General features: G+C 50.0%; 1 protein-coding gene across 2 annotated transcripts in view; it reads left to right on the top strand.

Annotated features, from left to right (window-relative positions):
* Positions 1 to 9,481: 9,481 nt before the first annotated feature.
* The window catches only part of HGFAC (HGF activator), a 53,874-nt gene continuing 36,502 nt past the window's right edge, over positions 9,482 to 26,853 (top strand). For both annotated transcript variants that reach the window (XM_029062077.2, XM_029062076.2), the window contains exons 1-4: positions 9,482 to 9,715; positions 11,086 to 11,137; positions 12,036 to 12,132; positions 26,384 to 26,457. In XM_029062077.2, coding sequence (XP_028917910.1) covers positions 9,647 to 9,715; positions 11,086 to 11,137; positions 12,036 to 12,132; positions 26,384 to 26,457 — 292 coding nt within the window. In that variant the 5' untranslated portion in view covers positions 9,482 to 9,646. The remainder of the gene's footprint in view (positions 9,716 to 11,085; positions 11,138 to 12,035; positions 12,133 to 26,383; positions 26,458 to 26,853) is intronic.

The raw sequence follows: 26,853 nt of genomic DNA, 5'->3' as shown, positions 1-26,853 counted from the left end.
TCTGTGGGGATGGAGCATGGAGGGAGGCCTTGATCAATCAATGACTGCCAAGTAGAGTCCCAGCTGCCGCTCCTAAGCCAGATAAAAGGCAGTCGCTTTAAATTGCACAGGAACTATGCAGAGGGCATGTGAGAAGAAGGGAGGGGGCGCAGAGGTCCGCAAAGGGCAGGCAGAGAAACATCACAAGGAGATGCTGAGATGCAGAAAGAAGCAAGTATTGGAACACTGAAGCAGCAGGAGGGCAGCGCTGGAAAGCAGAGAGAAGAATCACGGGCAGAATGGGCTCCTTTGACCACAGACTGGTACTGGACTCCTGGTGGAGTGGACTGAGTGTGTTTATGTGTTACTCTCTTGCATATTGGTAAAACTAAGTAAAAAAACATTCCCCCGTAATCTTGGTGATCAGAGGTGTAGTTTGACTTCTACTATGTTTCACTGAGGCTCCCCTGGTCAAGGAAGGTCCAGGTCGGTATTAACCGGGGGAGAACCCAGGTCCTTCTGACTCCCAGGCCTCTGCTTTATCCACTAAGCTACGCCCCATAGATGGTCCAGGCTAGGGTGGGCATTCGAGTCAGGCTATGGGTGGCCCAGACCAGGTTGGACATTCAAGTAAGGATGGGTGGCCCTGGCCTGAATGGGGGTTTGGCTCAGGCTATTGGTGGCCCAGGCAGAGGCCTACCCCTTCCATTCCTAGCCTGGGCAATGGCTAGTGAGTGGAAGGCAACCTGTGACAAGTCAAAACTCCCCTGTGCTGGGCAGCAGCGGCACGGGAGAGAGTCGAGGGCGGAGACTCGAGTTGATTGCGCGGCAGGAGGCGATGGTCAACCACTTCCGGATTTTGACCAAGAAAGCTCTGTGGATCCACCACCGGAACGATTGCAGATGGAGGTGGGGCCTTCTCGGAGAGATGTGTCTATGGAGTCGCTCTGGGTCGGAGATGACTCGACGGCATAAGACAAGACAATAGGTGGCCCAGATCAGGATGGGAGTTTGGGTGAACCCGGGCACTGGTTTTGTCAGACTTTGTCACTGTTCACACTGCAACAATGCCTGTATTCCTAGTTGACAATTGCCCTTTGAGGGTTGAGTTTCGGAGGACCTATTAAGCCTTATGATGTAGCCGATAGAGCGGGGACCTGGGAGTCAGAAGCTCGTGAGTTACAATCCTGGCTCCTCCCCTTCTCTGTTGCGTGGCCTTAGGCAAGTCACTTCACTTCTCTGGGCCTCAATGACCTCATCTCTAAAATGGCAATCGAGACTGAGCGCCACGTGGGAGTAAGGACTTAACAAATGCCATTATTATTATCATTATTACTACTGTTACCTTGGCGCATCCCCACAAAGAACTCATATCCCACAGGCATTGACTCTCCCCCTGTTCAAAACCTTTTTGAAGGCCCACCTCCTCCAAGAGGCCTTCCCTGACTAAGCCCTCATTTCCTTATTTAGACTGTGAGCCCATTGCTGGGCAGGGATTGTCTCTTGCCAAACCGTACATCCCAAGCGCTTAGTACAGTGCTCTGCTCATAGTAAGCGCTTAACAAATACTATTGAATGAATGAATTTCCTCGTCTTCCACTCCCTTCTGCTTCATCCTGACTTGCTCACTGTATTCATCCCCCCTCCTAGTCCTACAGCATTTATGACCATAGCTGTCATTTATTTCTAGAAACGTCTGTCTCCCTCTCTAGACTGTAAGGTTGTTGTAGACAGGGAATGAATCCAAGCTCGGAATGGCACGGACAGGCCCCTGCTTGACTTTCCCTCCCCTAGCCGAGACCGGTAGAGGACTGGAAACTTTCCAGGTGTGATTCTGAGAGGGGGATTTGATTGTTAACTCCTTATAAAGATGTCCCAGTTAATAATGTTGGTATTTAAGTGCTTACTATGTGCAGAGCACTGTTCTAAGCACTGGGGGAGATACAGGGTCATCAGGTTGTCCCACGTGAGGCTCACAGTTAATCCCCATTTTACAGATGGGGTAACTGAGGCCCAGAGAAGTGAAGTGACCTGCCCACAGTCACCCAGCTGACGAGTGGCAGAGCAGGGAGTCGAACCCATGACCTCTGACTCTGAAGCCCAAGCTCTTTCCACTGAGCCACGCTACTTCCCCCAGTTGAGAAGTGGTGTAGCTTAGTGGGTAGAGCATGGCCCTGGGAGTCAGAAGGACCTGGGTTCTAATTGCAGCTCTGCTGCTTGTCTCCTGTGGGACCTTGGTCAAGTCCCTTAACTCCTTTTTTGCCTCAGTTCCTTCATTTGTAAAATGTGAGCCCTACGTGGGACAGGGAATGAGTCCAACCCGATTATCTTGTATCCACCCCAGAGCTTAGAACAAAGCCGGATATATAGTAAGCACTTAACAAATACCCCAATTATTACTATTATTACTATATCATTGGCCAACCAAGCTGACAGACGTGAAAATATTGACAAGTGGAGTCATAGTGAATAATTGACCATGAGGGCTGAAGATAGAACTAAGTTTGCAAGTGGCTTTGTGGGGGAGTCTGGAAATTAATCAGGATGTCATTTTGAGGGAAGTGGGAAAACTGGGAGGGAGAACTGTGGTCTGTTTACAGGGAGGGAGGGAAATCTAAGGTGGGAGAACAGTGGGAGCTAGGAGAGGGAGGTGGATGAAGAATGTGGGACAACTAGAAGGTTGGCTTGGGAGGAGCAAAGACAGCCAGTAGGGAAATAGGAAGCAGTGTGGCTTAGTGGCTAGACTACAGGGGTGGGAGTCAGAAGGACCTGAGTTCTAATCCAGGTCCTGCCACTTGTCTGCTGTGTGACAAGTCACTTCTCTCTGTCTCGGTTACCTTTCATGTCAAATGGGGATTAAGATTGTGAGCCCCATGTGGGACAGAGACTGTCCAACCCAGTTAGCCTGTATCTCTCCCGCTGCTTAGTACAGTGCCTGTCATGTAGTAAGCACTTAACAGATGCCTTGAAAAAAACTAGCAGGAGAAGCCAGTATATAGGTGGGGCCGGATGTGGGAGAACCTTGAGGCCATTCGTAAGGAAAATTGCCGCTCCTTCAATATTACTCAAGAATCCTACTCGGTCGCATTCTCCCAAGCGCTTAATACAGGGCTCAGCACATAGTAAGCACTCAATAAATATGATTGATTGATGACGCCTTCTATATTGCCCTTTTCTCTGGCAAGAACCTTTCTGCTTTGCTCTTCCAAGCTTGTTCTGCCTTCTTCTCCAGGATTTAAAAAGATCTTGACAATTTAACAATTGAAGTCAGACTTCTGAGTCTGTAAAAAAAAAAAAAATGGCAAAGGTCAAAGAACTGTTCATGCCATTATATATATATATATATATATATATATATATATATATATATATATGGTATTTGTTAAGCCCTTACTATGAGTCCAACACTATTCTAAGCACTGGGGCAGATACAAACAAATTAGGTTGGACCCAGTCCTTTCCTTCATGGGGTTCACAGTCAAACTAGGAAGGAGAACAGGAGAACTGAGGCACGGAGAAGTTAAGTGACTTGCCCAAGGTCACACAGCATGCATTTAGCAGAGCCGGGATTAAAATCCAGGTCCTCTGATACCCAGGCCTACGCTCTTTCTACTAGGTCATGATGCTTCTCTGTATTCCAACTTGAACCCTACCTATCCACTCCACCCTTGGGTTAATAATAATAATTACTATTATTATAGTTCATAAACACTATGTGTTGAGCACTGTTCAAAGCGCTCGGGTAGATACAAATTCATCAGATTGAACACAGTCCCTGTCCCCTAAAGAGGAGGGAGGACAGGTATCGAACCCCCAATTTACAAATAAGGAAACTGAGGCACAACAAAGTTAAGTGACTTGTCCAAGGTCACACAGCTGGGATTAGAACCCAGGTCCTCTGACTCCCGGGCCCATGCTCTTTCCACTAAGACAACGCTGCTTCTCTGGGCAGAGAGCCAAAGGGTCAGAAGGCCAAATCCAAATCTCACCACAATTCCAGCTCAGCGGCAGCTGGGAGACGGATCAAGAATCTCCGCTGCTGCCCTGTCAGATCGTGACCCAGGTGGGAGAGTTTCCTGGTTGGGATTGTTTGAACCGTACGAAATCCAGACGATTTCCCCAAATCGACACCTCCCTGGGCTCAGTTGTGCACGGGAGAGGGAGCGTGGGTATGTGTGGGTGTGTGTGCACATCATGCGATGGTGAGCCAGTTCCAAAAACAGAGGAACCATCTGTGACTCAGAGCCCAGAAAACCCTTCCGGGGGGGGGGGGGGGGGGTGTGCTGCTAGGAATTAAGGAAGTGAGGAAGATCGGACAGCAGGTATGGCTCTTCCGGTCTTCAAAGCTCTGGCCCGCTCCGTGGGCATTCAATATAGAGCTCTGGCCTCAATGGGTGCTCAGTACCATTCCCTGCCTTCTGTAGACACTCGGGTCTGTGCTATGTCCCCAGTGGGTGGTCAGGCTAGAGTTCTGGCCTGGGTGGGTGCTCAGTACTGCTCCCTGCCCTGGGTGGGCGCTCAGTACCACACCCTTCCCTAGATGGGCGCTCAGTACTGCACTGCACATGGTCCCATCGGTATTTTCAGGGCTCAGCCGGGCTGGGCGGCCCAAAACCGTTGAGCAGCTGAATGGTGAAGGTGCGTCTCCTCCAAGAGGCCTTACCAGACTAAACTCCCCCGTTCCTCTTCTCCCACTCTTCTCTGCGTCACCGTGACTTGGTCCCTTTGCTCTTCCCCCCTTTCCCTGCCCCACAGAACTTCCGTCCACCTCTGTCGTTTATCTGTATTGATGTCTGTCCCGTCCAGCCCACCGCGCAGACTGTAAGATCACTGTGGACAGGGAATGTGTCTGTCATGTTGTTATATTGTACTCTCCCAGGCGATTAGTACAGTGCTCTGCACACGATAAGTGCTCAATAATTACAGTTGAATGAATGATAGACTTGGGACAAGCCTGGATTCTTTTTCTCTCTCTTTTTTTATGGTATTTGTTAAGCACTTACTATGTGCCAGGCACTACACTACACACTGGGGTAGATACAAGCTAATCAGGTTAGAGTCCCTGTCCCGCGTGAGGCTCACAGTCCAAATCCTCATTTTCCAGATGAGGGAACTGAGGCACAGAAAAGTTAGTAGACTTGACCAAGGTTCCCCAGATGACAAGGGTGGAGCCAGGATTAGGACCCAGGTTCTTTTGACTTAATAATAATAATGTTGGTATTTGTTAAGCGCTTACTATGTGCCGAGCACTGTTCTAAGCGCTGGGGTAGATACAGGGACTTTCAGGCCTGGGTTCTACCCACTAGGCTACACTGCTTCCCCTGGGTTGCGGGCCCCCGGTCTCCCCACTACCCAGGACCAGCTCTCTTCACAGAGGGCAGTTGGGGGGCTGGACAGTTGGCAAGCCTGGGCGGGAATCGTGCAGGGTCACCCCATTTCAGCAAACATCTCTTCCTGCCGTGGATGGAGGAGGACGAGGGCCAGAGAAAGGAGGAGGAGGAGGAACATGGAGGAGGATGAGAAAGGGAAGGAGGAGGAGGACAAAGAGGATGAGGACAAGGATGAGGAGGATGAGGAAGAGGATGAGGAGGAGGCAGAAGACAAGAAGGACAAGCAGGAGGGAAGGAAGAGGAGAAGGAAGAGGAGGGAGGTTTCCTGTCTCTCTCCACGTCAGTCTACTTCACTCAGCTGCCAGGATTCTCTTTCTACAGAAATGCTCTGGGCATGTCACCCTGCCTCCTCAAAAATCTCCGGGGGTTGCCCATCCACCTCCGTATCAAGCAAACGCTCCTCACTATTGGCTTCAACGCTCTCCATCCCCTTGCCCCCGCTCATCTCACTTCCCGTCTTTCCTTCTCCATCGCAGCCCGCACCCTCCGCTCCTCTGCTGCCGCTCACCTCCTCCCTGGGCCTCCTTCTCACCCGTCCGGCCGTTGACCCCTGGCCCACGTCCCGCCTCCGGCCTGGAACGCCCTCCCTCCTCACACCCGCCAAGCAATCTCTCTTCCCCTCTTCGAAGCCCTACTGAAGGCTCACCTCCTCCAAGAGGTCTTCTCAGACTAAGCTCCCCTTATCCTCTGCTCCTCCTCCCCTCCCAGTCATCCCGACTCCCTCCTTTTGCTCTACCCTCCACAGCACTTGTGTATGTATGTATATATTTATAATTCTATTTATTTATATTAATGATGTGTCTATATCTATAATTCTATTTATTTATATCGATGCTATTGATGCCCGTTTACTTGTTTCGATGCCTGTCTCCCCCCTTCTAGCCCGTGAGCCTGTTGTGGGCAGGGATTGTCTCTATTTGTTGCAAATTGTACGTTCCAAGTGCTTAGTACAGTACTCTGTACTATGAGAAGCAGTGTGGCTTAGTGGAAAGAGCATAGACTTGGGAGTTGGAGGTGATGGGTTCAAATCCCGGCTCTACCACTTTGTCATCTGTGTGACTTTGGGCAAGTCACTTGACTTCTCTGTGCCTCGGTTCCCTCATCTGTAAAGTGGGGATTAAGACTCTGAGCCCCAGGTGGGACAAGCTGATAACCTTATATCTCCCCAGTGCTTAGAACAGTGCTTGGCACATAGTAAGCGCTTAACAAATACCATCATTATTATTATTATTACTCTGCACACAATAAATGCTCAATAAATATGATTGATTGAATGACAAAGAAGAGGTGGAGGTGGAAGAGTTGAAGACTTAATCATGGCTCCGCCACTCATCCGCTGTGTAACCTTAGACAGGACACTTAACTACTCTGTGCCTCAGTTCCCTCTTCTGCAAAATGGGGATTCAACACTGTGAACTTCATACGTGACATTGTCCAATCTGAGTGATCGGCACATAATAAGCGCTTAACAAATGCCGTTATTGTTATTATTATTATCTTTTTTCTATTCCAGTCTCCCCTATGAATCAACGCCTTACCGTGGCTGGAGAGTTTGAGAGAGATACCCTCTCCAGAGTTATCCAGAACGGAAAGGTCTACGCAGAAGCGTCAGATGAAGTCGACTGACCTGTGCTGGGCAGCAGCGGGGTGGGAAAGAGTCAAAGGTGGTTGATCGAATGATCAAAATGTTGATCAAAGATAATGGCAGGGACTAAAGTTTTCACTGCGCGGAAGGAGGCGACGGTAAACGTTTTTTTCCCAAGGGAACTCTACGGATACAAATATCAGAAGGCCTACAGATATAGCGCTGGAAGATGAGCCACTCAGGGTGGAAGACACTCAACCAGCTACTAGGGAAGGGCAGACGATGTTTCCGAGTCCCGTGGGCGTTTATGACGGGCCCGGAATTAAGCCTTCGGGACCTCCGGTCGCCGATGTTACCGTACGAGAAATGAGTATCCGAAGCTATAAAGATACCCTTATTATCGCAACATGGAATGGGCGGAGTACGAACCAGGGAAAGGTGGAAATAGCGGATTATGGCAGCAAACGGGACGTTCTGGAGCAAGTACATCCAGGAAGTCGCTATGAATCGGACACCACAAAGTAGTAATGTGAGAAGCGGTGTGGCTCAGTGGAAAGAGCACTGGTTTAGGAGTAAGAGGTCATGGGTTCTAATCCCAGCTCTGCCACCTGTCAGCTGTGTGACTTTGGGCAAGTGCCTTAACTTCTCTGTGCCTCAGTTACCTCATCTGTAAAATGGGGATTAAGACTGTGAGACCCACGTGGGACCACCTGATGACCCTGTATCTCCCCAGTGCCCGGCACATAGTAAGCACTTAACAAATACCAACATTATTATTAATAATCTATTCCAGTGTTCAATGGAATTCTTGGCCCAAAGTAAGCGCTTAACAAATACCAGCACTCCCAACTGGTCAGGTGCTTTGGGATCCTCCCACCAAGGACCAGTTTGTGGCCACTCAAGACCCGTGCTGACCTCTGGGTGGGGTTTCCTTTTCCTTGGCCCTTTCCTCTCTAGTTTCTGCCTCCCATTTGCTACCTCTGGGACTCCCAATGCATCTAGCAGATCGTCAGCACTGGAGAGTAGCGTGATGTAGTGGGAAGAGCAAGGACCTGGGAGTTAGAGGACCCGAGTTCTAATCCCGGCTCCGTCAATCGCTTGCCATGTGATTGGCAAGACGCTGAACTTCTCTGTGCCTCAGTTCTCCTGTTCTTCCTCCTACTTAGAGTGCGAGCCCCATGCGAGACAGAGACTGTGTCCAACCTAATTCACTTGCATTTATCCTAGTGCTTAGAACAGTGTTTGAAACATAGTAAGAGCTTTACAAGTACCATAAAAAGAAAATGAAAAGAGAGTGTGGCCTAGTGAGAATAATCATTATGACATTTTTTTAAGTGCTTACTTTGTGTCAGGCACTGTTCTAAGCGCTTGATTCTATTTAGTTGCCATTGTTTTTACGAGGTGTTCTTCCCCTCGACTCTATTTATCGCCATCGTTCTCGTCTGTCCGTCTCCCCGGATTAGACCGTAAGCCTGTCAAACGGCAGGGACTGTCTCTGTTGCTGACTTGTTCATTCCAAGCGCTTAGTACAGTGCTCTGCACATAGTAAGCGCTCAATAAATACTATTGAATGAATGAATGAAAGGTAGATACAAGATAGGTTGGACACAGACCCTGTCCCATTAAGGGCTCACAATCTTAATCGCCATTTTAGAGATGAGGGAACTGAGGCCCAGGGAAGTGAAGTGACTTGCCCAAGATCACACAGCAGACAAGATGTGGAGTCAGGATTGGAATCCATGACCTTCTGACTCCCAGCCCTGTGCTCTATCCACTAGGCCATGCTGCTTCTCTTTTTATTTTCTTTTTCTGGTACTTGTTAAGTGCTATAAGGGAAGAACACAGGCTTGGGAATCAGAGGACCTAATAATAGTAACAATAATGGTACTTGTTAAGCACTTCATTCATTCATTCAATAGTATTTATTGAGCGCTTACTCTGTGCAGAGCACTGGACTAAGCACTTGGAATGAACAAGTCGGCAACAGATAGAGACAGTCCCTGCCGTTTGACGGGCGCACAGTCTAATCGGGGGAGACGGACAGACAAGAACAATGGCACTAAATAGAGTCGAGGGGAAGAACATCTCGTAAAAACAATGGCAACTAAATAGAATCAAGACTAAATAGAATCAAGCTATGCATCAAGCGCCGTTCTAGGCGCTGGGGTGGATTCAAGCTAAGAAGGTTGGACAGAGTCCCTGTCCTACATGGGGCTCACAGTCTTTATTCCCATTTTACAGAGGAGGGAACTGGGCCCTAAAGTCACACAGCAGCCGAGTGGCAGAACTGAGATGAGAACCCAGGTCGTTGTGACTCTCAGACACCATGCTGCTTCTCCATTATGAACTTTTAGGGGAGGGTTTAGGGGTCGGGCTGTCGCGGGCGGCGGAGACCAGATCTCGGCTCAGGCCGGGGGGCCTTCGCCGTGCCGGATGGTTGCAGTGGCATAGCCCTGCCCGCCCTCACCCCCGCCCCAGCCGGACCCCCAACTGGTTAATCATTAGCCCCGACAAGGACTCCTGATTTCGGAGTGAAGCAAGGCCTCACGGGCGTCCAGAAGGACGGACGGATAATCCGGGGTCCCCGAGTACTGGGGAAAGGCCGCGGCAACTCTCCGTCCCCCTCCTCGGACCCCAGGGGCACCCGGCCCCGCCGTCGGAGCCCCCCGTCTCGAGCTCCCCGGGAGTAACGATGCGGGTCGCGTGGATGGTGGGCATCTTGTCCCTGACCTGGGCCGGCGTCTGCCCGGGTGCAGCGTGGGTGAGTGTTGGGGCCAGAGTCCGGACGCTGTGGCCGTGCTGGCGATGTGGGGGCTTAGGGTCAGGGGGAGACCCCCAAGACCGTCCTCAGATGGAGGATCCTGGGAGGCCTGCTCCTGGAAGTGGGGTGAGAGGGAGACCGACAGCTTCCTGAACAGAGGCAGACACCCCGTTCTCACCAAAATGGCCCCGGGCTTAATGTTCGGCCACTTTCTTGTTCTATTGAACCCTCCCAAGCGCTTAGTACAGTGCTCTGCATACAGTAAGCACTCAGTAAATACAACGGAATGAATGAGAGATGAGTGATGGTGCAGCACTCTTGATTTAATCTTTTGTTAAGCCCTTAAGGCACTAAGTGCTGAGGTAATAATATTGTGGCATTTGTTAAGCGCTTCCTATGTGTCAGGAACTCTTCTAATCTCTGGGGTAGGTAAAAGGTAATCAAGTTGGACATAGTCCCTGTCCCACATAGGGCTCATAGTCACGATCCCCATTTTACAGATGAGGGAACTGAGGCCCAGAGAAATGAAGTGACTTGTCCTAGGTCATGGCAGACAAGTGGAGGAGCCAGGAAGTAGAACCCAAGTCCTACTGACTCCCAGGCCCAGGCTCTTTCCACGAGGCCATGGATAATCACATTGGACACAGTCCCTGTCCCACATAGAGTTCACAGTTTCAATCCCCATGTTACAGATGAGGGAACTGAGGCCCAGAGAAGTGAAGTGACTCAAAACGATAGATAAGTTAATTAATCGCCTGCTCCCCCATCGTGGCTTTGGAGGTTGTTTCCCACAGCTCCAAGACACCTTGACTCCGACCCAGTGCCGTAAACGAGGCACGCGTCAAAGGCGAGACGGGGCCACGTGAAGTTGAAACAGGCTGTGTGGGGAAAAAACGTTCTTTCAATTATAATAATAATAATGATGATGGTTTTGGTTAAGTGCTTACTATTTGCCAGGCACTGTAGTGAGCGCTGGGGTGACTGCAAGCAAATCGGACTGGACACAGGCTTGTCCCATGTGGGTCTCACTGTTTCAATCCCCATTTTACAGATGAGGTAACCGAGGCTAGAGGTGAAGTGACTTTTCCAAGGTCGCTTCTGATTCCCAAGCCCGTGGTCTTTTCACTAGGCCACGCTGCCTCTAGCCCTCCTGGAAGCTTCTCTGGGTGACCGCTAAAGCTGCCTCTTCTCAGGCTGGTGGGATGGCAGTGACCTTTGACCCGCCCCTGTTTGTTTGTTTGCCCTTTCGCACGCAAGACCGTCCTCGGGAGGAGCCTGGTGGCCTCGGAGCCTAGGGCAGGCATTCGCGGGGTCCGACGGGGGTTCTCCGGGGATGGGCACTCACGCCGGAGTCTCTCCTCTCTCCTCAGGACGGGCCGGTGTCTGACGGCAGCGCAGAGTCACATAGCCCCGTGCCGAGAGGTAATAATAATAAGAAATAATAATGATGATAACGATTCTGGTACCAGACAGCCTTGTGCCGAGAGGTAATAATAAAAATAATAATAATGATTATGGTACTTGTTAAGAACTTACTACGTGCCAAGCACTTTTCTAAGAGCTGGGATAGATTCAAGCTGATGAGGTTGGACATATTCCCTGTCCTTAACTTAACAAATACCATCATCATCATTAGCCTCAGGGAAATTGTTGAGGAGTGTGCCCCAGACATGCTGGTCAGGCTGGACACGGTTTCTGTCCCACACAGGGTCCACAGCTGCAGCCAAAATCTTGTCCCGTGTCCTGCGGGTGGGATTCTGTCCACTAAGTGGAATGGAAGGGGTGGGGAGAGGACGGGGTAACTTCTCAGAAGTGGCAGAACAAGGTGACTGTAGTCCCGACCGTCGTGATTCCACAAACCCAGCCGGCTTGGGAATTCTGGGCCGGGAGCGGAGGCAGACCCGGAATGGCGACTCTGTCTCGGTATCCCCAGCTTTCTTGGGGGCCCTTAGGATGTCCAGATCCCCCAGACCCGTCTGAAACCCGGCCGGGGGGAAAGGCACGAGAGGGAGATCCCGGGCCTTAGCTCTATTTGGGTACAGCATGGCCTAGTGGCTAGAGCCCGGGCCTGGGAATCAGAAGGACCTGGGTTCTAATCCCAACTCTTCCACCTGTCTGCTGGGTGACCTTGGGCAAGTCCCGTCACTTCTCTGCGCCTCCGTTATCTCCTGTGTAAAATGGGGTTGAAGAGTGTGAGCCCCATGTGGGACAGGGACTGTGTCCAACCCCATCAGCTTGTATCTACCCCGGCGCTTAGAACAGTGCTTGACACATTGTAAGTGCTTAACAAATACCACCGTTATTATCATTATTATTCCAGTGCTCACAGAGGACGGCCAACTTTGCAAGTTCCCCTTCCGCTACGGCGGCCGGATGTACCATTCTTGCACCTCCAAGGGCAGCTCTAGGAAGAAATGGTGGGTGAGCCCCTCCTCCCAGAAAATTATGAGGGTTGGCGGAGGGGGGATCCCTGGCCAGGTTCACTGGAATTAGAAACGTTCCCGCCTCGGGGAGGGCCTGGAGAGGTCATCTCGTCCGTCCCCCTGCCTTCAAGTGAGGGGTCGATAGCTATTCCACACTGGCTAACCGGGGAAGCGCTATGAATTGTTCTCTCTGGGTCTTCAAAAGAAGCAGAGACGGTCCTCCAAGTGGCATGGGATGAATCGAATCCTGTGGGAGGCAGGGGATTGGATCGCGTGACCTAGGCACGACCCTAACCCTAACCAGAACCCTATGGTTGGGTGATGGCCCGTCTCTCTCTTCCTCTCCGCCCTTTCCTCTCCACCCAAACTGCTGCCACGTCGATCCAATCACTCATCCTCTCCTTCCTTGCTTACCGTATTAGCCTCCTCGTCGACCTCCCAGCCTCCTGTCTCTCCCTACGCCAGACTATATTTCACTCTGCTGCCTCGATCATTTTTCTCTGAAAACGTCGAGTCCATCTCTCCCCCGTCCTCAAGAATAATAATAATAATGTTGGTATTTGTTAAGCGCTTACTATGTGCCGAGCACTATTCTAAGCGCTGGGGTAGACACAGGGGAATCAGGTTGTCCCACGTGGGGCTCACAGTCTTAATCCCCATTTTACGGAGGAGGGAACTGAGGCCCAGAGAAGTTAAGTGACTTGCCCATTAAGTGACTTGCCCACAGTCACACAGCCGACAAGTGGCAGAGCTGGGATTCGAACTCATGAGCCCTGACTCCAAAGCCCGTGCTCTTTCCACTGAGCCACGCTGCTTCTCTAGAACCTCAAGTGGTTGCCCATCCACCTCCGTATCAAACAGAGATTCCTCACCATTGGCTTTAAAGCCGTCCACCACCTTGCCCCCTCCTACCTCGCCTTGCTACTTTCCTACTACAGAGCAGCCTTGGCTCCTCTGATGCCAACCTTCTCCCCGGGCCTCCATCTCATCTCTCTCGCCGCCGACCCCTGGCCCAAGTCCCGCCACTGGCCCGGAACGCCCTCCCTCCTCGAATCCCACAGACAGTGTCTCTCTCCCGCTTCAAAATCTTTCTGAATGCCCATCTCCTCCAAGAGCCTCATTTCCTCTTCTTCCACCCCCTTCTGCGTCGTCCTTGCACTTGGATTTGCCCACTTTCTTCACCCCCCCCCCCCCCGCCCCGCCGCACTTGTCAGCTGTGTGACTGTGGGCAAGTCACTTAACTTCTCTGGGCCTCAGTTCCCTCATCTGTAAAATGGGGATTAAGACTGTGAGCCCCATGTGGGACAACCCGATTCCCCTATGTCTACCCCAGCGCTTAGAACAGTGCTCTGCACATAGTAAGCGCTTAACAAATACCAACATTATTATTATTATTACTTATGTCCGCATCTGTAATTTCCTAATTTATATTAATGTCCGTCTCCCCCTCTAACATCACGGTCTAGGGAAGCAGCATGGTCTACTGGAAGGAGCACAGGCCCGAGAGTCAGAGGACGTGGGTTCTGATTCCGACTCTGCCACATGTCTGCTGTGTGAGCTCGGGCGAGCCACTTCACTTCTCCGGGTCTCAGTTCCCTCATCTATAAAGTGGGGATGAAGACGGTGAGCCCCATGTGGGACAGGGACTGTGTCCAACCTGATTAGCTTGTATCTCCCCCAGTGCTTAGAACATAGTAAGCACTAATAAAAGCAGTGTGGCTCAGTGGAAAGAGCCCGGGCTTGGGAGTCAGAGGACATGGGTTCAAATCCCGGCTCTGCCACTTAGCTTTGTGACTGTGGGCATGTCACTTAACTTCTCTGGGCCTCAGTGACCTCATCTATAAAATGGGGATGAAGACTGTAAGCCTCACGTGGGACAACCTGATTCCCCTGTCTCTACCCCAGCGCTTAGAACAGTGCTCTGCACATAGTAAGGGCTTAACAAATACCAACATTATTATTATTACTAGTATTAATTCACTGTGGGCAGGGAACGTGTCTACCAACTCTGGTAAAGTGTACTCTCCCAAGTGCTTAGTACAGTGCTCTGTGCACAGTGACCATTCAATAAATAGCACCGACGGATCAATCGGAGTGGAAGCGCCATTTGGGCGAGGAATGTTCCTGTGCTCCTACTAAGCTCCCCCTATACCCAAGAGGAGCCCAGCGAGGCTTAGTGGATAGAGCCGGGGCCAGAGTATCAGAGAGATCTGGGTTCTAATCCCCGCTCTGCCACTTGTCTACTGCGTGACCCTGGAGCAGTCACTTCACTTCTCTGAGCCTCAGTTACCTCATCTGTAAAATGGGGATGAAGACCGTGAGCCCTATATGGGACAGGGACTGTGTCTAACCTCATTCGCTTGTAATAATAATGTTGGTATTTGTTGAGCGCTTACTATGTGCAGAGCACTGTTCTAAGCGTGGAGTAGATACAGGGTAATCAGATTGTCCCATGTGAGGCTCACAGTCTTCATCTCCATTTTACAGATGAGGTCACTGAGGCCCAGAGAAGTGAAGTGACTTGCCCACAGTCACACAGCTGACAAGTGGCGGAGCCGGGCTTCGAACCCATGACCTCCGACTCCCAAACCCAGGCTCTTTTCAATGAGCCATTTAGTACGGAGCCTGCCACATCGTAAGTGCTTAACAAATACCACAATTATTATTATCATCATCAGCATTATTGTATTATAATAATTATAATATTATATAATAATCATAATATTATTATATTATTGATAATAATAATGATAATTACCATTGCCACCACTCTCCTGCTGGGGTTGAGGGCCAGATCCTAGCCGGGAGATGTGCCCCCTGCCTACTCAGTCAGTTGTTCATTCATTCATTCAATAGTATTTATCGAGCGCTTCCTATGTGCAGAGCACTGTACTAAGCGCTTAGAATGGACAAATCGGTAACAGATAGAGACGGTCCCTGTCCTTTGACGGGCTCACGGTCTAATCGGGGGAGTGTAAGGTGTCCACTGTCAGCCCACTCTCCTCCAGTAATTCCCTCTTGGCTCCTTCCTCGATGGTCTCCCCGTCTTGCACCTTTCCCCCGAAGCCATTCCATCGCTCGGCTCCGAAGCCACGTTTTTTATATCGCAAATAAATAAATAAATCGTATTTATTGAGCCCTTACTATGGGCACAGAACTGTATTAACCACTCTGGAGAGTACATTCGAACACTAAGCAGACGTATTCCCTGCCCACAACGGAGCTTACAGTCTAGCAAGGGAGACAGACATAAATATAATTAATTAGAGAGGTAGTGTGGCTTTGTGGAAAGAGCCCGGGCTTGGGAGTCAGAGGTCATGGGTTCTAATCCCAGCTTCGCCTCTTGTCAGCTGTGTGACTTTGGGCAAGTCACGTCACTTCTCTGGGTCTCAGTGACCTCATTGTAAAATGGGGATAAAGACCGTGAGCCCCACGTGGGGCAACCTGATTACCTTGTGTCTACTCCGGCGTTTAGAACAGTGCTTGGCACGTAGCAAATGCTTAACAAACACCATCATCATTATTATTATTACTATATAAATTCATAAATGACAGATATGGACATAAATGCTGTGGGGCTGGGACGGGGGTGGTAAATAATAATAATGTTGGTATTTGTTAAGCGCTTACTATGTGCCGAGCACTGTTCTAAGCGCTGGGGTAGACATAGGGGAATCAGGTTGTCCCACGTGGGGCTCACAGTCTTCATCCCCATTTTACAGATGAGGGAACTGAGGCACAGAGAAGTTAAGTGACTTGCCCACAGTCACACAGCCGACAAGTGGCAGAGCTGGGATTCGAACTCATGAGCCCTGACTCCAAAGCCTGTGCTCTTTCCACTGAGCCACGCTGCTTCTCTCCACTGAGCCACGCTGCTTCTCTAAAGGGAGCAAGTCAGGGGAGGCAGAAGGGAGTGGGAGAAGAGGAAAGGGGGGATAAATCAGGGAAGGCCTCTTGGAGGAGATGGGCCTTCAGTAAGGCTTTGAAGGCGGGGAGAGGAATTGTCTGTCAGATATGAGGAGGGAGGGCGTTCCAGGCCAGAGGCAGGAGAGACTGTAAGCCCGTCGCTGGGCAGGGATGGTCTCTATCTGTTGCCGAATTGTACATTCCAAGCGCTTAGTCCAGTGCTCTGCACAGAGTAAGCGCTCAATAAATACTATTGAATGAATGTGGGCGAGAGGTCAGCGGTGAGATAGACAATATCGAAGAACGGTGAGAAGGAAGTTAGCGTTAGAGGAGCATTAGCATTAGCCCAAGGAGCAGGGCCGGCAGCCAGTGATAATAATAATGATTATGGTATTTGTTAAGCGGTTACTACGTGCCAAGCACTGTTCTAAGCCCTGGGGCAGATACCAGGTAATCAGGTTGGACACAGTCCCTGTCCCACGTGGGGCTCACAGTCTTAATCCCCATTTTACTGAGGAGGGAACTGAGGCCCAGAGAAGTGAAGCGACTTGCCCAAGGTCACCCAGCCGACAAGTGATTCTTGATTCTATTTATCGCCATCGTTCTCGTCTGTCCCTCTCCCCCGATTAGACCTTGAGCCCGTCAAAGGGCAGGGACTGTCTCTATCTGTTACCGATTTGTCCATTCCAAGTGCTTAGTACAGTGCTCTGCACATAGTAAGCGCTCAGTAAATACTACTGAATGAAAGTGGCGGAGTCAAGATTAGAACCCAGGTCCTTCTGTCTCCTCCAGCCACTAGGCCAGGCTGGTTCTCAGGACAGCAGAGCACTGTACAGCTTCCAGGACAAGGTGTTAATAATAATAATGTTGGTACTTAAGCGCTTACTGTGTGCAGAGCACTGTTCTAAGCGCTGGGGTAGACACAGGGGAATCAGGTTGTCCCACGTGGGGCTCACAGTCTTAGCCCCCATTTTACAGATGAGGTAACTGAGGCCCAGAGAAGTTAAGTGACTCACCCACAGTCCCACAGCTGACGAGTGGCAGAGCCGAGATTCGAACCCATGACCTCTGACTCCAAAGCCCGGGCTCTTTCCACTGAGCCACGCTGCTTCCCAAGCCCACCCGCCAATCCAGCTTCGCCAAGGCCCCCCCCAGGCGGAACCGTTCGGAAACCCGGTCCGGAAGCGGGGGGTGGGCTCGGAAAAGCAGGCCACGGGTGAGTCGGAAAGCCCCTGGGGGAACGTGGCTTCCTCATTCCCTTCCCTGACGTCAGGCAGGAACTGATTCTGGGCGTACTTTGCAGAAAGCAAAAGTCGCCGTGCCCAGAAAGTAGGCCTGACTCACTCCTCCGCCCTCCGCCACACTTCCGCGCCTGGGCCCGCTGGGACTGCTCCCGGCCTCAAGGTCAAGGCTGAGCGACAACTTCAGTGTTTCAGTGAAACCCCGGAGATCGGGAAGGATGAAAGATCGGGCTGAAATTCCTAGACGGTTTTAAGGAACTTTGGTTGTGAGCAAAGACCCGTGGTGAAAATCTGGCCTAGTGGAAAAAGCGCGCAATGGGTAGTCAGGGGATCTGGGTTCTAATCCCTTCTCCGTCACTTGTCTGCTGGTTGACCTTGAGCAAGTCATTTCTCTTCTCCTGGCCTCGGTCACCTCATCTATAAGATGAGGAGGAAGATTGCGAGCCCCAGGTGGGACGGGGACTGTGTCCAACCCGATTAGTTGGTATAATGATGATAATATTGTTGGTATTTGTTAAGCGCTTACTATGTGCAGAGCACTGTTCTAAGCGCTGGGGTAGACACAGGGGAATCAGGTTGTCCCACGTGGGGCTCACAGTCTTAATCCCCATTTTACAGATGAGATAACTGAGGCACAGAGAAGTTAGGTGACTTGCCCACAGTCACACAGCTGGCGAGTGGCAGAGCCGGGATCCGAACCCATGACCTCTGACTCCCAAGCCCGTGCTCTTCCCACTGAGCCACGCTGCTTCTCCTACCCATGTATCTACTTTGTATTCTTGTATCCTTGTATCTACCCCAGTGTTCAGTACGGTGCCTGGCACATAGTATGCACTTAACAAATACCAATATTATTAAATACCTCAGAGAGCCCAGAAATGGGAGATAGGAGACGTGGGTTCCAATCCCAGTTTTACCGTTTGCTTGTTGTGTGAACCAGGGCAAGTCACTTAACTTAATAAAAATGCTAATTGTGGTTTGTTTAAGTGCTTACTATGTGCCAAGCACTGAACTAAATGCTTGGGGTTATAAGATCATCAGGTTGAACTTAGAACAGTGCTCTGCACATAGTAAGCGCTTAACAGATACCAACATTATCATCAAACACAGTCCCCATCTCACATGGGGCCCACAGGCTAAATGGGAGGGAGAACAAGGTATCGAATCCCCCTTTTACGGATGAGGAAACTGAGGCACAGAGAAGTGAAAAGACTCACCCGAGGTCATACGGCACGCAAGTGATAAGGTTGAGATTAGAACCTCAGTCCCCTGATTCCCAGGCCAATGCTGTGAGCCCGTCACTGGGCAGGGACTGTATCTGTTGCCGAATTGTGCATTCCAAGCGCTTAGTACAGTGCTCCGCACATAGTAAGCGCTCTATAAATACTACTGAATGAATGCTCTTTCTTCTCGGTAACTCCTCTGGGTCTTCCGTGTTTCTCTTTGTTTTCTTCTTGCTTTCTTCTTTTGTCCTCTCCCCATTCCCCATTGTATTTCACCGGTACATAGGAATTCTGGAATGGCCAAAAATGGGAAAATTGGTCCGTGTTCCAGAGAACCATCTCCCTTCCATTTTGTCAGGAGAAAATCTTATGTCCTTCAATTAGCATATGCCACGGTGTTTGTAAAACTAAAGTTTGAAGGAAACAATCCCGTCTACTGGTTAGTCAGTCAATCGAATTTATTGAGCACTTAATAAATAAAAAAATAAAATAAATTGTGGTATTTGTTAAGCGCTTACTATGTGCAGAGCACTGTTCTAAGCGCCGGGGGATACAAGGTGATCAGTTTGTCCCACGTGGGGCTCACAGTTTTAATCCCCATTTGACAGATGAGGTAACTGAGCCACAGAGAAGTTAAGTGAGCTGCCCAAGGTCACACGGCTGACTGGCGGCGGAGCCGGGATTAGAACCCGTGATCTCTGACTCCCAAGCCCGCGCTCTTTCCACTGAGCCGCACTTACTGTGTGCAGAGCACTGTTCTAAGCGCTTGGGAGAGGACAATAAAGCAGACACATTCCCTGCCCACAGGGAGCTTAGACTCTAGAGGGAGAGACGGACATTAATAGAAAGAAAGAAATGACAGCTATGGATTGAATGCTCTCAGGGTCTCTCGTGCATTAGACGCTCAGTACAGAGAAGCAGCGTGGCTCAGTGGAAAGAGACCGGGCTTGGGAGTCGGAGGTCATGAGTTCAAATCCCCACTCTGCCACTTGTCAGCTGTGTGACTTTGGGCGTCACTTCACTTCTCTGGGCCTCAGTTCCCTCGTCTGTCAAATGGGGATTGAGACTGTGAGCCTCACATGGGCCAACCTGATCACCTTGTGTCCTCCCCGGCGCTTAGAACAGTGCTCTGCACATAGTAAGCGCTTAACAAATGCCATCGTTATTATTATATACAGGTGATGGATCAATTAATCGTATTTATCGAGCACTTCTGTGGGCAGACACCGTAAAAGCGTTTGGGAGAGTGCAATGCAGCAGAGTTGGTAGACGTGTTCTGACCCCAGCTGCGTCTCATGCCTGCTGTGTGGCCTAGGGAAGGTCACTTAACTTCTCTGGGCCTCAGTTTCCTCAACTGCAAAATGGGGATGCAATACCTGTTCTCCCAACTACTTAGACTGTGAGGCTCATGTGGGTCAGGGACTGTATTCAGCCTGAATAGCTTGTATCTACCCCCAGCATTTAAGTAATAATAATGGTACTTGTTAAGCGCCTACTACGTGCCAAGCGCTGTTCTAAGCGCTGGGGTAGATATAAGGTAATCAGGTTAGACGCAGTCCCTGTGCCACGTGGGGCTCCCAGTCTTCATCCCCATTTGACAGATGAAGTCACTGAGGCCTAGAGAAGAGAAGTGAGTCGCCCAAGGTCACCCAGCAGATAATTGATGGAGTCAGGAAGGGAATATAAATCCTTCTGATTCCCAAGTCTGTGCTCCAACCATTAGGTGACTCTGCTTCAGTGGATTGAACTTTCCAAGCGCTTAGTACAATGCTCTGCACATAGTAAGCGCTCAATAAATACTACTGAATGAATGAATCAATACTGTGTGACAGGCCCTGAGAGCATTAAGAGCACGGGCTTAGGAGTGAGAGGTCATAGTTCAGAGAAGCAGCGTGGCTCACTGGAGAGAGCCCGGGCTTTGGAGTCAGAGTTCATGAGTTCGAATCCCGGCTCTGCCACTTGTCAGCTGTGTGATTGTGGGCGAGTCACTTCACTTCTCTGTGCCTCAGTGACCTCATCTGTAAAATGGGAAAAACTGTGAGCCCCACGGGGGACAACCTGATGACCCTGCATCTACCCCAGCGCTTAGAACAGTGCTCAGCACATAGTAAGCGCTTAACAAATACCAACATTATTGTCCATTCCAAGTGCTTAGTACAGTGCTCTGCACATAGTAAGCGCTCAATAAATACCATTGAATGAATGAATGAATTCTGTGTGAGAGGCCCTGAGAACGTTAAGAGCCCGGGCTAAGGAGTGAGAGGTCATAGGTTCTAATCCCCGCTGCACCCCCGTCAGCTGTGTGACTTTGGGGCAAGTCACTTCACTTCTCGGGGCCTCAGTTCCCTCATCTGTAAAATGGGCATTCAGACAGTGAGCCTCGTGTGGGACAACCTGATTACCCTGTATCTACCCCGGCGCTTAGAACAGTGCTTGGCACATAGTATGCGCTTAACAAATAACAAAATAACATTATTATTATTGTTATTACAAGATACCCGCCCTTGAACTTTACCTATCAACAAAATGGTTGACTGTGGTGGCCCCTTGTCAGAGAGGCAGTGTTGTGTGTGCTAAAAGAAAGTCCCAAGATTTTCCCTTCAAAACAGTAATAATAATTATGGTATTTAAGTACTTACTATGTGCCAGGCACCGTTCTAAACGCTGGATTAGACACAAGATGATTGGGTTGGACACAGTCCCTATCCCACACAGGGCTCACGGTCTTAATCCCCAGTTTACAGATGAGGGAACTGAGCACAGAGAAGTTACGTGACTTGTCCAAGGTCACACAGAAGACAGGTGGCCGATCGTAGATTAGAACCCGTGACCTTCCGACTGCCAGGCCCGTGTTCCGTCCACTAGGCCATGCTGCTTCTCACACAGCGAAGGGAATTGGCTATCTGGAACATAATCCTTTTTTCTCCGTTCCAAAATTCCTATAACCTGCCTGTGAAGGGCAATGGGGAATGGGGAGAGGAGGATAGAAGAAGCAAGGAGAAAGGAAGGAGAGACATGGAAGGCTCGGAAAAGCAGATTTACCTGGGTTGAAAGAGTGGGGGCCTCTCTCCTTCCCCCTATTCCCTCCCACTTCACCTTCTTGGTCTAATAATAATAAGGATATTTGTTAAGCGCTTGCTATGTGCCAAGCACTGTTCTAAGCACTGAGGTAGATGCAAGGTCATCAGGTTGCCCCACGTGGGGCTCCCAGTCTTCATCCCCATTTTCCGGATGAGGGAACTGAGGCATAATAATAATAATGTTGGTATTTGTTAAGTGCTTTCTATGTGCCGAGCACTCTTCTAAGTGCTGGGGAGATACAAGGTGATCAGGTTGTCCCTCGTGGGGCTCACAGTCTTCATCCCCATTTTACAGATGAGGGAACTGAGGCCCAGAGAAGTGAAGTGACTCGCCCAAAGTCACACAGCTGACAGGTGGAGGAGATGGGATTAGAATCCATGACCTCTGACTCCCAAGCCCGGACTCTTTCCACTGAGCCACGCTGCTAGCAGTGAAGTGACTTGCCCAAAGTCACACAGCTGACAAGTGGCGGACCCGGGATTAGAACCCAAGCCCTTTGGACTCCCAAGCCCGGGCTCTTTCCGCTAGAGCGGCAGCTGAGAAGCCGCGTGGTTTAGTGGATAGAGCACAGGCTTGGGAGGCCGTAGGGCTTGGGTTCTAATTCTGGCTCCGTCATTTCATTCATTCAATTGTGTTTATTGAGCGCTTACTGTGTGCAGAGCACTGCACTAAGCGCTGGGAAAGTCCAATTCAGCAATAAAGAGAGACAATCCCTGCCCACACCGGGCTCACGGTCTCGAAGTGGGGAGACAGACAACAAAACAAGTAAACGGGCATCAAGTCCACAGTGAACCTGTGACAAATCTATGGATCTCCTACCTTAAAGTCTCAATCAATCTGATTAATAACATTGTTGGTATCTGTTAAGCGCTTACTATGTGCAGAACACTGTTCTAAGCGCTGGGGTAGATACAGGGTGATCAGGTTGTCCCATTTGGGGCTCCCAGTCTTCATCCCCATTTGACAGATGAGGCAACTGAGGCACCGAGAAGTGAAGTGACTCGCCCAAAGTCACACAGCTGACAGGTGGCAGATCCGGGATTCGAACCCATGACCTCTGACTCCCAAGCCCGGGCTCTTTCCACTGAGCCACGCTGCTACTCTTGGGGTAGATTAACTGCTATCACCCCAATCCAAGTGCTTATTCCATCCCTCCTCGAATACTTTGGTCTGCTGTGCGACCTTGGGCAAGTCACTTCACTTCTCTGGGCCTTATCTGTAATGGTCATAATAGTAGTTATGGTAATTGTTAGCCGCTTACTATGTGCCAGGCACTGTTCTTAGTGCTGGGGGAGATACCGGATAATCGGGTTGGACACAGTCCTTGTCCCAGATGGGGCTCACAGTCTTAAACAGCGTGGTTTAGTGGAAAGAGCCCAAGTTTGGGAGTCAGAGGTCGTGGGTTCTAATCCCGGCTCCACCACGTGTCGGCTGTGTGACTCTGGGCAAGTCACGTCCCTTCTCGGTCCCTCAGTTCCCTCATCTGTAAAATGGGGATTAACTGTGAACCTCGCGTGGGACGACCTGATGACCCTGTATCAACCCCAGCGCTTAGAACAGTGCTCGGCACTAGTAAGCGCTTAACAAATGCCAACATTATTATTATTACTAAGACAGTGAGCCCACGTGGGACGACCTGATCACCTTGTATCCCGCTCAGCACTTAGAACAGTGCTTGGCACACACTAAGCGCTTAACGAATGTTATCGCCATCATTATTAAATCCCCATTTGACAGATGAGGGAACTGAATGCTTCCCAGAGAAATGAAGTGACTTGCCCGAGGTCACACAGCAGACCCGTGGTGGAGCCGGGATTAGAACGCAGGTCCTTCTGACTCTCAGGTCCGGGCTCAATCCACTGAGTCTTGCTGCATGCTGGAAAATGGGGATGAGAGGAATCCTCGAGTGAGACAGGGACTGTGTCCAACCTGATTAAGTCTACTTAAGCCTACTTAGAGCTCACCTCCTCCAAGAGGCCTTCCCACACTGAGCTTCCCCTTTTCCCTCTGCTCCCTCTCTGCCCCCCCTTCACCTCCCCTCAGCTGAGCCCCCTTTTCCCCCTCTTTCCCTCTGCTCCTCCCCCCCTCCCTTCCCCTCCCCTCGGCACCGTGATCGTCCGCTCATTTGTATATATTTTTATTACCCTATTTATTTTGTTAATGAGACGTCCATCCCCTCGATTCTATTTATTGCTATTGTTTTAATGAGATGTCCATCCCCTTGAGTCTATTTATTGCTACCGTTTTTGTCCGTCCGTCTCCCCCGATTAGACTGTGAGCCCGTCAATGGGCAGGGACTATCTGTTGCCAATTTGTACATTCCAAGCGCTTAATACAGTGCTCTGCACATAGTAAGCGCTCGATCAATACTAATGAATGAATGAATGAATGAAAGTCTACCCCAGCGCTTAGAACAGCGCTGGACGTATAGTAAGTGTTTAACAAGTACCATAATTACTATTATTATGTACATATTCTATGTGCGTAACTCTGGAGGGGCTGGAAGGGGGGAAGAATAAAGGGAGCAAGTCAGGATGATGCAGAAAGGGGTCGGACATGAGGAATAATGGGGCTTAGACTGGGAAGGCCTCTCGGAGGAGATGGGCCTTCAATAAGGCTTTGAAGACGGGGAGAGTCTCCCATTCATTTATTCATTCAGTCGTATTTATTGAGCACTTACTATGTGCAGAGCACTGTACTCAGCGCTTGGAATGTACAGTTCGGCAACAGAGAGAGACAATCCCTACCCAACGACGGGCTCACAGTGTAGATGGGGGAGACAGACAACAAAACAAGTAAACAGGCACCAATAACATCCATATAAATAAGTAGAATTAGAGATATTTAGGCACAGCAGAACGAGTAAACAGGCTTTACTATAAATAGAATTATAGATGTGTACATATATACACAGGCCTGGGGGCCGGAGAGCGGGGAGAGTCAGGGAGGTGGGGCCGGGAGCTGAGGAAAAAGGGGGCTTAATCTGGGAAAGCCTCCTGGAGGAGGTGAGCCTTCGGTAGGGCTCACTGGAGGGCTTCTAGACTGTAAGCTCGTTGGGGGCAGGGAATGTGTCTGTTTATTGTTCTACTGTCCTCTCCCAAGCGCTTAGTACAGTGCTCTGCACACAGTAAGCTCTTGATAAGTATGAGTGAATGAATTACTGAATGAATGAATACTCTATATAGTATTACGAGAAGCAGCGTGGCTCAGTGGGAAGAGCCCGGGCTTGGGAGTCAGAGGTCATGGGTTCGAATATTGGCTCAGCCACTTGTCAGCTGTGTGACTGTGGGCAAGTCACTTAACTACTCTGTGCCTCAGTTACCTCATCTGTGAAATGGAGATTAACTGTGAGCTTGACGTGGGACCACCTGATGACCCTGTATCTCCCCCAGCGCTTAGAACAGTGCTCTGCACATAGTAAGTGCTTAACAAATACCAACGTTATTATTATTATTAGACCAGGGCTTAGTACGGTACCTGGCACATGGTAAGAGAGTAAAAAATGCCATAAAAATTCATAATAGTGGTATTTTTTAGGTGTTTAGATATGTAAGGCACTGTACTAAGCACTGGGGTAGGTACAAGACCATCAGATTATTCATTCTTTCAATCAATCGTATTTATTGAGTCCTTACTGCACTCAGAACCCTGTACTAAGCACTTGGGAAAGTACATTAGAGCAATAAAGAGACAATCCCTGCCCACAACGAGCTCACAGTGAGGGAGGGGAGAGAGATATCAGCACAGATAAATAGACATTGATATAAATTAATAAAATGACAGAGATGGACATAAGTGGGGTGGGTCAGGGAGATGGGGGAGAGCAAAGGGAACGAGTCACGGTGATGCAGAAGGGAGTGGGGGAAAAAGAAAAGCGGGGCTCAGTGTGGGAAGGCCTCCTGGAGGAGGTGAGCTCTCAGTAGGGCTTTGAAGGGGGGAAGAGAGCTAGGTTGGCGGATGTGAGGAGGGAGGGCGTTCCAGGTCAGAGGAAGGACGTGGGCCAGGGGTCGACAGGGGGACAGGTGAGAACGAGGCCCATTGAGGCGGTTAGATCGGATCAGACATAGTTTTTGCCCCATATGCTCCCTACATTCTGAGAGGGACAACAGGCATTTATTTCATCCCTGTTTTCCAGATGAGGAAACTGAGGCACGGAAAAGGTAAATGACTTGACCAAGATCACATAGCAAGGCACTGGAGTCGCTTGGCCTGCTGGGTTTATTTATTTATTTATTACTCTATTTTATTTTATGAATGATGTGTATATATCTATGATTCTCTTTATTCTGATGGTACTGATGCCTGTCTACTTGTTTTGCTTTGCTGTCTGCCTCCCCCCTTTGAGACTGTGAGCCTGTCGTTGGGCAGGGATTGTCTGTATCCGTTGCCCAGCTGTACTTTCCAAGCGCTCAGTGCAGCGCTCCGCACACAGAAAGCGCTCAATAAATACGATTGAATGAATGAATGGACGAATGAACCCCGGTCTCCTAACTCCCAATACCGTGGTCTCGTCAAAGCCCGCGCTGCTTCTCCGATTCGTTGGTTGTCGTCCTCGGGTTGCATCTTCTGCGTGTTTTATCGCTTCATTTTTCCTGCCGGGTCCGTCATCCACCTCCTCTCCCCACCCTCATCCTTAGATTGGGGCTCTTAGGAACCAGGGACCGGGTCTAATCGTCCCCAGCGGTTAGTACGGCGCCCCGGGTCCAGCGTGGTGAGCGCTCAGTAAATGTCACCATCCTTCCTCCTGGCCGACCTGCCGCCGACGGGTCGATGATCGATTGACGTGGGCTCCAGGTGTGCGACCACCCATAACTACGACCGAGACCGGGCCTGGGGGTACTGCCTGCCCACCCCCCGAGACAACACCAGTAAGTCACCCCCCGCGAGGACTCTCCGGGTTCGCCACTTGGCCCCAGCCCTGCCCTGGGCCCCAATAATAATGATAATAATAATGATGATGATAATGACTGTGGTTTTTTCTTTGCAGTATTGGTTATGTGCTTACTATGTGCCAGGCCCTGTACTAAGCGCTGGGATAGATATAAGATAATAATAATGGCATTTGTTAAGCACTTATTATGTGCAAATAAGCACTGAGGTGATCAGGTTGTCCCACATGGGGCTCACAGTCTTAATCCCCAATTGAGAGATGAGGGAACTGAGGCCCAGAGAAGTGAAGTGACTTGCCCACAGTCACAGCCTCTTTCCACTGAGCCACGCTGCTTCTCTAGGGCTATTAATAATAATAGCACTATGGTTAATAA

This window comes from Ornithorhynchus anatinus, chromosome 4 (assembly GCF_004115215.2).
Source record: "Ornithorhynchus anatinus isolate Pmale09 chromosome 4, mOrnAna1.pri.v4, whole genome shotgun sequence".
In the NCBI taxonomy this organism is placed as follows: domain Eukaryota; kingdom Metazoa; phylum Chordata; class Mammalia; order Monotremata; family Ornithorhynchidae; genus Ornithorhynchus; species Ornithorhynchus anatinus.
The sequence above is the reverse complement of the archived record's forward strand: the minus strand, read 5'-3'. Positions and strand labels throughout refer to the sequence as shown.